At 35.1% G+C, this 10,765-nt stretch overlaps 1 protein-coding gene across 3 annotated transcripts; it reads right to left on the bottom strand.

Moving 5' to 3' along the window:
• Positions 1 to 5,932: 5,932 nt before the first annotated feature.
• On the bottom strand, positions 5,933 to 8,112 carry LOC126702922 (uncharacterized). Of its 3 annotated transcripts, XM_050401787.1 has the most exons (4): positions 7,968 to 8,031; positions 7,804 to 7,863; positions 7,352 to 7,678; positions 5,933 to 7,010 (listed from the first exon to the last, which is right to left on the bottom strand). In XM_050401787.1, the coding sequence occupies exons 3-4, from the start codon at positions 7,674 to 7,676 to the stop codon at positions 6,292 to 6,294; spliced, it is 1,044 nt and encodes a 347-aa protein (XP_050257744.1). In that variant the 5' UTR covers positions 7,677 to 7,678; positions 7,804 to 7,863; positions 7,968 to 8,031; the 3' UTR covers positions 5,933 to 6,291. The 3 variants fall into 3 exon arrangements, with proteins under 3 accessions (XP_050257744.1, XP_050257743.1, XP_050257745.1); XM_050401786.1 differs by lacking the exon at positions 7,804 to 7,863 and having other exon boundaries at positions 7,968 to 8,112; XM_050401788.1 differs by lacking the exon at positions 7,804 to 7,863 and having other exon boundaries at positions 7,352 to 7,591; positions 7,968 to 8,030.
• Positions 8,113 to 10,765: the final 2,653 nt, after the last annotated feature.

Here is a 10,765-nt window from a genome sequence, read left to right as displayed (position 1 = left end):
TCAGCTTCGAAGCCGATCACCTCCAACGCTTAATCCAACGGCAGGAAACGATGGACGCAATCCCCAACAACAAGCGGGAGAAGCTGAGGATGAACGAGGCACTGATGGGTTTGCTACTGAAGCTAGACTCAGTGCCTGGAGTTAATCCGACGGTGAGGGAGGCGAGGAGGAAGGTGAGCCGTCGGATTGTGGCGTTGCAGGAAATACTCGACGCTATTTCGAAGGCAAAGACGGTCTACGATGACAACGACTGTTACGAATACGGGTTTGTGAGGAACTAGGACGACGTTGTTGCGAAGATGGAGGAAAAGGTTTGTAGAGAAAGAGGAGGTGATCAGATGGAGAAGTTTTTTTAAAAAAATAAAATAATAATAATAATAATTCTGGGTTTGTGTTCTTGTTCTTCTTTTTTTCAAGATACAATTAGATCTCAATTCATATGATTTTTAGTTTTTAATTCTGTTTTTAATTTTTTTTATTTAGTTAAAATTAATAAATTAATTTTTTTTAATTTAGATGCTGATAGGACATTTTTTTAATGCCAAAAAATATTTTTTATTATTAATTTAAGACACGTGGACATTAATTTAGTATTATTTATTTCTGTCATTTGCCACGTCAGTTTTTTCTGTTTCTGATATAACGATAGGGACCAAAACGAGAAAGTTTTTTTAGGATAGGGACTAAAAGCGGTAAAAATAAAATGTAAGGACTAAAATGAAAATAACCTAAAAATGTAGGGACTAAAATTTGCTTTCTGCCTATAATATATAACAGATCATTTTACAATATCCCTTCTATGAAAACTTCTATTTTTTTAACACTCCATCTAAATATTCTTTCTTTATTATTTTTTATTCATTTTTTATTTTTCCTATCTCTCTTTCTCTCCTGTCTCTCCCTTTATTAAACAAATAATTTTTTTTTTTACAATCTTGCTACAGTGGGTTGCTATCTCTAGCAGCCCACTGTAGCTAGATTGCAATATTAATAGGATTTAAGAGCCCACTGTAGCTAGATTGCAATATGAATAGGATTTAAGAGTTTTGATGGAGTATACTTTTTGATCTTTTGATGTAAAAATTTAGCATTTATAGTATTTGAGAGTAATGATGAGAATGCCCAGTGAGTGAGTGAGAGAGAGACTCAAGCTAAAAAAACAGTGAGTGAGAGAGAGAAACCAAGGACAAGAATTTGTTTAGTACTATAAAATTAAGACAGACATGTAAAGACAGGAAAGAAGCATTACTGGTTTTTTTTTTTTGGCTGTAAACAATTACTAGAGGGGGCTCAAAGCAGCATCAAGCTTAATTAATATTCCCACCAACACAGTTTAAAACCAACCTTTATGTCATTTAGTGGATTAACTCGCATAGCATGTTTAAAAATAAAACTAAAATATAAAACAAATCACTTGGTTCAATTACATTTCTTGGGATTGTAAAATTTGATCAAGTTTATATAATTTCCACAGAATTTGGCCTGTTAAATGGTGGGCAAGACTGCAAATTTACTGAGCCCCAGGAAAAAGTAATAATTTTATATTGCTTGTGTTAAATATTTAAAAGCACTCAGAATGTTTTAATGTGTGATGGGTTTGTGATAACTGCATTAGATTACTGGTACTTGGGAGTAAAAGAAAATTTTGGCATCTTCCATTCTGTTTTTAATGCAAAGAATTATGAAGACAAGGACAAGTTAATGGTCCACAGTTCCATTACTTCTTCCACCCTTGTGCTTTTAGCATCATATCATTCTCTAGTTAAACGAATTAAATGAGACCATTGAGTAAGAATTGTGAAAGTTATAACATAAAGAGCATATATGAAACTTCTTTGTTTTTGTTTTTGTTTTCTTTATTTTGCACTTTCTGGCCCAGAAAATTAATAATAAAGTCCCAAGTTTGGACCCTCACCGATTAACCGACCTATAATCTCATTGGTAAAGAAACAGTTCCACGTGCATGGACAGCTTCCAATGACAGTAGAAACATGTTTTCCCTTCATATATGTTCTGTAAATGTTTTTTCAATTGTTTAGAGGTTTGTGTTTGTAGATTCGATCCAATGATTCCGGTTGTCCAGCTAATAAAAAATGTTGCCCTCAGAAAAGGTATCCTTCCTTGTCCACACATTAAAATGTGTTTCCCTAACCATTGATTATTGATCATTAGCCATATCTTCAGTCTCTAATTTGTGGACATGGTTAATTTGTTAATTGTGTTTGAAATTTTGGCAAGTGGACTAATTCTGTATGATATTTTTTATTCTCGTAACATTTTATTTTAAAAAGTAATTCACTTTTGCAAGCAATTTTCTCTGATGAAATAGATGCTAATCTTTTATATTGTAACCAGCCGCGAACCCACACGTTGGACGTGATAATTATTTTTATGGCGGTTTTATTAAAAAAACTTTTTTAACAATTTAAACTAATTTAATAAAGAGTAATGTATTTTGTAATTATATTTTTATTTATTATAGGAACAATCATAAATGTAATAAAGGAACAATCATAAATCATAAATATAAATTTTTTTTGTACCAAAATGAAAACAATACAATCTTTCTTAGAAATTCAAAAGGCAAGTTAACGAAAATATTCATTTTTTAATAAAAGTTATTTATAACATTTTTATAAATCATTAAAAAGAATATAAAATTTGAAAATTATTTTTTTTGTTTTAAATAAATTTTCTCAAACCTTATTTTTTCCTGCCTACAATCCAAAACAATAAAAAACATAACTAAAAAAATTAATGAACTTAACTATGATTATTTGGACCAATTAGGAAAGCAATTTGTTGTGGATAATCTATTAAGATTATTTTCTTTGCAAAAATTGTAATTTCATCCACTCAAAACATATTACTATCAAATAAACAATTATTAGCAAAAATTTCTATATATGCATTGTTTTAAAGTAATAATAATAATTAAAATAATATTGTAAAAGCTAAAATTTGACACTCATCCGATTATTAAGGGAAAGATGGTGGTGAGGAGATAAAAAAATAAAGATGAAGAATAATATTAATGTAGAGGGTCGTGGGGATATGAAAAGGTAAGGGAGGGAGAAAGGATTCCCCACCCTCTAAAATTTTTCTAACTTTTAAGTCTTTCTCTAAATAAATGGCATTATAGAGTACTTCTAGTACTTTATCCACCACAAAGGATTATAAAATAAACAAAAATTAGTCAAGTTTCATAGCTTAACATCTAAATTTAGCACTCTAAAAAATATGCTATGTAATAGAATAAATACTAAATTATCCAAATCATGTTATATGATAGAATAATATTATATTTTTATATGCTATATTTAATTCTTTATAACACAATAGGATAATACTTAACAATCAAAAAAAAAAAAAAAAAAAAAAACAACAACAACAACAACAATTTAAAAAACAAAACTAAATTGCATTAACCCAAAGTAGAGTTTTAAAGAACATAAAAAATTATTAATCTAAAGTAGAGATGCAAGAAAAATAAAAATAAAAATCCACCAAAAATTTGAGAGAGAGAGAGAGAGGAACAACATTTTTATTATGAGGGACAACTGTACATAGAATGGAAGAGATAGTGACAAATTTATAGTAAAAGGGTATGGATAAGAAGAGACAAAAATAGAGGAAGATGAAGGGAAAGAGGAAGAATGATATTAATATAGAGAGTAGTGGGGAGATGAAAAGGTAAGGGAGGGAGAAATGTTGGAGAAGTAGTGGGGATATAAAAAGGTAAGAAAGGGAGAAATGTTGGAGAAGTGTAAATATTAAAAAAAATAAATGCTTAAAACAATTATAGGAAAATTGGAAAAAAATAATAATAATGACATAGACGCTAATGTGGCTCAACTGGAACATAGCAACAATAAATACTATACTTCAGCTTTTAGATATATATAAATATAAATTAGTACAATAATCGAATTAAAGATCTCACTTCGTTCCAAATATATAGTTAGGCGTCTCGAGCTCATTATACTTCGAAAATCTTAAGAGAGCTATCGGAAGACTTTCTCATCTAGGAGTTGGCCTATAAGGATGCTCTAGTACTTAGAAACACAAGGCATTGTACTTAGAAACACGAGGCATCGTCTCATTCAATGTAAAGAGAGTAAAACAATGTCCTTTCCAATCTCAACAAAAAAAATTGAGAACAAAATAACTAGTTAATTCTGATTATTCCGTTGTTTTGGTTCCAAAAGATAAGAAACTGATTCAGCAAATTCGTTCCCATTCTTCTTTCCTATGTAAATTATATTGCATCCCGCCAACAATGAATGATGTGCTGGGTACAAATTGGGGGACCATCAATTTCAATAGTAAATGTAAAGCCAGAAAGAATTCAAAAGAACATAGACAGTGCTAGTGTCTCTAGCAATTGAGGCCCCCACATAAGCAGGAAAAAAGTGCATAGACAGAAAACGATTGAAAATGAAGATCTATCTCCTTCATATGGTGACAAATGCGGTTGTAGTTGTAACTTGTAAGATAAAAGGGTCTTTGAAGCTCAACCTCAAATACACTATCCTTTCCCTGCCCACTCACACTCTTACATTTGTCACAATTTACTTTCTAGAAACAGTTAAACGAATAAAAGAACCCATAGACAAGAAGACAAGACAGAATATAAAAGCATAAAGCGTACTAATAACAATTACAAACTTACAACAAATGTAGTAAGCTAGCCTCAGTAATTGCAGAATAACACTATCGAGTCGGAATTGTTTGGGCAGTGTAGGTATGATATTAAAAAAATATATGTATGTATAAATAAGTATATAGTATAAAAAAAAAAAATCCACAATTGTTAAGGTGGCCTGTGTAAGTGCATTAGTACAGGTAGTGCTAAAAAACTATATTGCTATTTTTAGCACCACCAAATACAAATTTATAACTACATTGGTGGAGTCAAAGCCAAATAATTTGGCTCCACATATCTAGTGCACAGCCAAAAGAAGTATTATTAAATTGTGTGTTTACACTGTTTTATATTAAATATATTATTTTATTCTTGTACTCACACTACTTTATAGTGAATATATTATTTTATTGTAGTAAATATATTATCTTATTTATTGTTTATATTGAATGTTTGTTTTGTAAAATGAATAGTAAGATAGATAAAGTAATTTTTTATGAATTTTTATAGAAATTTGTGGAAGCAAAATTCATGACTCCACAATGCGAATGCTCTAAGTGGTTTTAATATAAGGTGTGTCATTGTGAAAAGGTGATTGCTGCAATCACACATTGCCACGTCAACCGTTGTGGAAAAGATTGTAAAGCATTGCTCATTGGTTTGAACAAAACCAAAGATCTTTTCTTTTTCTTTTTCTTTTTAATTGGGTCTGAAGCTCAGTATAAAACTATAAATTGCCAGACTTGAGCAAGCAGACTGAAAGATGGTCCACAAGCTCATTGAATATTCAGCAGGTTTGAGTTCTTAATGACCTCAGTTTCATGTCAGAAGATACCCATTTTACAAGTAAGCTACGAACAACCTATTTAAGAGGTTCCACTAGGCTCAAGCTAAGGTCAAACCTAAGACCAACTGGGTCAGAATCTGACGCTTCCTAGGCCATGTGAGGCAAAGGCCACACAAGGGCCAAGACCAGGCAGTAAATGACCTTTGGTTTTATGTGTGGGGTTTTGGAGGGAGAGGCATGCGTGTGTTCCCTAAGCACATTGGCATACATTTTCCTGAGCTGATAGCATATGTGTGTTCCCTAACACCAAGTAGACACAACTGCAAGTAGAAAATTTAAGCACATTTGTCTACATTCTTTTCTAGCTCCCTCTGCGATGAGATATAAGTTTTCTTGAATTCATTTTGAAGATCACCCTTTGTTCACCAAAATTAATGGGCAAGCCAACTCACAATAACCTTAGAGGTGATAAAGGATTTCAGTTATCAAATAGGAACACATTAAAAAATTCATGTCTTCATTAAAATTATGTCCCATCTCTCTCTCTCTCCCCTCCTTAAGGTCCATTGTTGGGGAAAAAACAAATGTAGATCTTATGTCCTCCAATAGAAAATTGAAAAGGATCCTTTCTTATAGGGATGGGAGTAAAAGGACTTATATAGATAAAAGTTATACTTTATAAAATAAACATAGCTGGAACCCAAAAATCTTCTTGAATCATGTTACCATGGAGGAAGAGAGGTTACGTATCATGCTCACACATACCTAATGAAGTATCAAAAAAGATTTCTCAAGGGTGAAAACATCGAACTTGGATCCTTCTGACTGCAATTAGAGAGATGCCTGTAGATGCACTAAATCATGATGTGATATCACTTTGTGGCATCCATATTCGAAGAAGCCGATCATAAAACGAGCAAGTAGCCACCACAGAACTCTTATTTTTGCCTTCCTGGTTTGATTCACATTTCTGCCAATCTGCTCCATATGCAAGTGAGTCATGCTTACTATATGTTTCAATCACTTCAGTGTTATCCCCTTCAATCTTAACAACTGCAAACCCATTGTGCATGCAAGCTGCCAAGACAATACCCGGTAAAATAGGATGGGGCTTGATTCTCCAGACACCTCCCCCTAAACAAATTGAAGTTTCATTTACAGGTTTTGAGATTGATCTTACATCCCATACCCTCAAGTGCTCGTCATAACAACCAGTAAGTACGGTATTAGGATCATTAGGGCTCTTCACTATGCAGCAAACACCCATCTTATGAGCCTTGATATTCTGAAATGCTAACTTAGAAGGACTATCTCGTAGATCCCAACAACTGAATTTGCAGTCATCCGAACCACTGTATACCAGTTGGGGTTGGTGAATATCAAAAGAAGTTGCCCAAAGCTCAAAATCATGCCCTTTCCATTGTTGTTGTATTTCAATTTGTGACCCCAACACAGAAACAATTGAGACAGAACCATCAGAAAGACCCACTGTGATTGATGTGGCTGAGGGGTTCCAGTCAAGACAAAGGCACATGGACGAACTGATTTTTACTCCATTTATCTCTTTCAAGAAACTCCCTGCATCAGCAGTTAAGAACAAAACCATATATAACGGAAACAGATATAATAGCCAAAAGCTGTAGCATTGCCAATACAATATTTTCAGTTGAAACAAAAGCTACAGCATTTAATAACCTCCACTTTGTTCTTGGAAAGTACAAGCGAAAAGAAAGAGATAATCTTAATAGCTTCTATTCTAATACATCTTTACACATTTATTTACTATTTTTTAACATTCTCCTTTCTCTTTTCTCCATACTTCTTTAAAATTATGTACTCCTTTTCTCCACACTTTCTGACAAACAAAGTAACAAACTGACTGCTAAATTATTTATATGCTACAGAAATAGAAACCATACCTTCTGCTCCATCTGAACTATCCTCAAGACTGTAAGTTCTCAGAAAACCATCGGCATCCGCTTGAGCAAGCAAAGAACCCACATTACTACCCCCAACTGGACTCCACTTTATATCAAATATGCCCACTGTGTCCACGCGATGAAACAAATCAAAGCGACCCATGTTAGCATCGACGTTGAACAGCGATATGCTCCCAGATCGACTGGGACAATCCCCCTCTTGTAACGTGTACGTTGAAGCTGCCAGAACATGTTGGTAAGAATCGTGCGGACAAAACTCCACAGCATCAGCATTGCCATCTAGATAGCAATGTGCCACATCCATGCCTAAATCATTGACACAAAATAATAATAACAATAATAAAAGAAACCCAAATTTCCTTGTAAAGTAACTTAACAATTATAACCCAAAAATAAATAAATTTAGCATATATGGGCATTTTGTCGAACACCTTATGGGCAAAATTCATGGAGTCAACAACCGGGTTGCTTTAATTTTAGGAGGAATAAACCTAAATTTAAACGAGTACAATACATAATCAAAGTTTGCAGAGAGCTTATGCTAAGGAAATTCAAAGTCTCAAACTAAGAAGGAACCGAAAGTTGGAGATGTTACCGTTATGTTAGTTGGAAATTGGAAGTTAGTCCCAGGTTGTGTGAGTGTCAAAATGAAAAGTTTGTGTTTGTGTTTTTTTTTTTTTTTTTTTTTCCTCAAATAGCAGTTTATGGGCTTTTTTTTCTTACCTCTACTTTGGGCCCTTTTTTGATAGCCCAATCCAATCACTGTTATTTGTTCTGACCTTTTTGAAAAAAATTTGGCCCAATGACATGTTTGGCCTGTTCCACACTAGTTTGGCATAGGATAAAAGCCATGTAAACAGACATTTGTTAATTGACCATTTTAGAAAATTTTATACTTTTTTTTTATGAGAATATAAAATGTGTCAAAAAAAATTTTTCCCTAAAATTTTTTTAAAATATTTTTTATTCAATATCTTTTGAGCATCTATTAACTTTTCCTTAGATAAATGACAAAGGATTTTTTTTTTTTTTTTAACAATAACTAGTTTTTTTTTTTTTTAATAGAACATGTATTGGGCACGTGGAATCTTTTCAACCAAAATTTTACTGTTTGTACCAATTTTTTTATAAAAGTAATATAATCAACTAAATAATTTGTTTTAGCATTAAGCCTTTAACAATATTTTGTTCATGAAAATATGTACTCATATCTCTTTTGTAATTGGATAATATTAAGTATGTTTTATTTTGATAGACTCTTTTATAGCAGGTCAAAGTTTTTTTTTTTTATCATCCTTTTAAATTAGAATTATACTTGTAGGGTCACGTTTTTCAGGCCAAGCCCAAGATGCATGGAACCTTAAACCAGTGAGCCCGATACAATGAATTTGTAGAGAGTGGGTCAAAGAGCTGGGTTTTAGTGTATGGACAACGACCATCACGGTGTTCCTCAAGGGCCAAGTTTACCAGAGAGAATTGGTTCTCGGCACGATCCAATGAACTTTTTCTGGTGCCTCAAGTGTGTTGGGGGGGGGGGGGGGTCTCCTCCTTTTCTGTTTCTCTTTACTCCATTTTATAGTTGTTTTCTTCCTCCTGAATGGGGTCCCTAGGGTAGGTACTTGTCCCATCAGCCCCTCTCTCCAGTTGTTGGGCGTGGTTGTAAGGACAGAGAAGTATAGCCGTGTCAGGCACAAGGCACTGAATGCAATAATAGCAGCCTTTCCCTTAGACGCTTCCGTTTTCTCCGTTGTCCTTTTCTGCTTTAGTGTTTTTCCTGCCCTGTGGAACGATATGGAGTGTCGCTACTGGTGGTATGTTGCCTCTTTTACCCTCGGCTATATCCATGCCGAGGAGTATTCTCCCATGGCCGAGGAGGGGTTTTTCCTTAGGCTGGGCCCCTGGCCTAGTGTAGACATCGACATGGGCCTATTAGTCTTTTACCCCCCACAATAGCCCCTCAAAATCCTGCTATCCGGTTCCTCGGACGGAGAGGAGGGTTTTGGTGACATCGAGTCTCTGTCACGGTTTCCCAAGTCTTGCCTTCCATTAATGCCAGAGTCTCTTCATTTGCCCGAGGCGCATTCCTGGCTGTGAGACATTCTTTTAGTCTATCCAAGCCACATCCCTGTCGTTTCAGTACATGAGATGCGCTTTAATTAAGGCCCTTTCACAAGGTGACATAAATCCAACGGTTAAAGATTACTCTGGAATTCGAGCGAGATTGATCTCCTTTGTAATTCCTTCTTGGAGATTTGGGGCGAATTGATTACCTCCATATTTGTCCCCTATATAAGACGCGCAATGGGAGATAGTCCCCCTTTATTTGCAGACCCTTGAGTTTTTCAAGTTTCTAACTCCCCAAATGTTCCCAAAGTCCCTACTATGAGAATGACTGAGATTTAGGGAGTGAAATGGTCATGGTTAGGGTGAGGGTGAAGGAACAAAAACCTCTTTAAAAGCCTTGGGTATCTCCGAGATTCAGAATGGCCCGGTCAGGACAAGGGAGACAAAGGCTCAAGACATTTTTTCACCTAGACAAGGCAAGAAAGGAGCCTCTTCTTCCTTCAGCCAAAATTCGAAGTGGGTGGAGGTCGCATTAGATTTTTGGTGCGATAGCACTAGGACCTCCATTCGGTGCCGTATGTCATGCACGTGAGGGCCTGGATTTCCCATCACCGCTACCATCCGTGCCTGCTCGATTGCTGCTAGAACGATACTTGCTCGGTTGCTGCTAGAGCAGATATGGGGATTGGGCATCCCCGCTTCTTCCTCTCTTCCATCATTGGTGCTACCAGGCTTGCCTAGTCGCTGCTAGAGCAAGGTTGTGAACCAGTTGCCTCTACTTCTTCTTCTCTTCCGTCACTGGTGCCATCCAGACTTGCCTAGTCGCTGCTAGAGCAAGGTTGTGGATCAGATGCCTCTGCTTCTTCTTCTCTTCCGTCACCAGTGCCATCTAGACTTGCCTAGTCGCTGCTAGAGCAAGGTTGTAGACCAAATGCCTCTACTTCTTCTTCTCTTCTGTCACTAGTGCCATCCAGACTTGCCTAGTCGTTGTTAGAGCAAAATTGAAGGATCTATCATCCCCGTGTATTCCCTTTTTTTTTTTAGTTAGCTTATGATTACAGGCTTGTCTAAGCCCTTTTATGTATATTGTACTATCTCTTTATCTAATAAAAGATGATTTTATCGCATTTTATGTATCCTTTCTCTTCTGCAATAATTATTTTGTGAATGGATGTGCTGGTGTCTTTTCTTTCAAACCGTACTTAGAACCGATGCCCTCATCGGTAAAGAGTTATTACTTTGAACTTATCGAAATCGACGAGCACAAAAATGCCGACTTTAAATAGGTTAACTATACAAGACTAACCGAGATAATAGCCACACGTTCTG

The sequence above is a fragment of the Quercus robur genome, chromosome 10 (genome assembly GCF_932294415.1).
Source record: "Quercus robur chromosome 10, dhQueRobu3.1, whole genome shotgun sequence".
Taxonomy (NCBI): Eukaryota; Viridiplantae; Streptophyta; class Magnoliopsida; order Fagales; family Fagaceae; genus Quercus; species Quercus robur.
This window is presented reverse-complemented; position numbering and strand designations above follow the sequence as displayed.

Coding starts and splice junctions, on each gene's coding strand:
- LOC126702922 (XM_050401786.1), bottom strand. CDS start 7,676: ATGGATGTGGCACATTGCTATCTAGATGGCAATGCTGATGCTGTGGAG. Junction 7,011..7,351: donor TAGTTCAGATGGAGCAGAAG/GTATGGTTTCTA, acceptor CTGCTGATGCAG/GGAGTTTCTTGAAAGAGATA.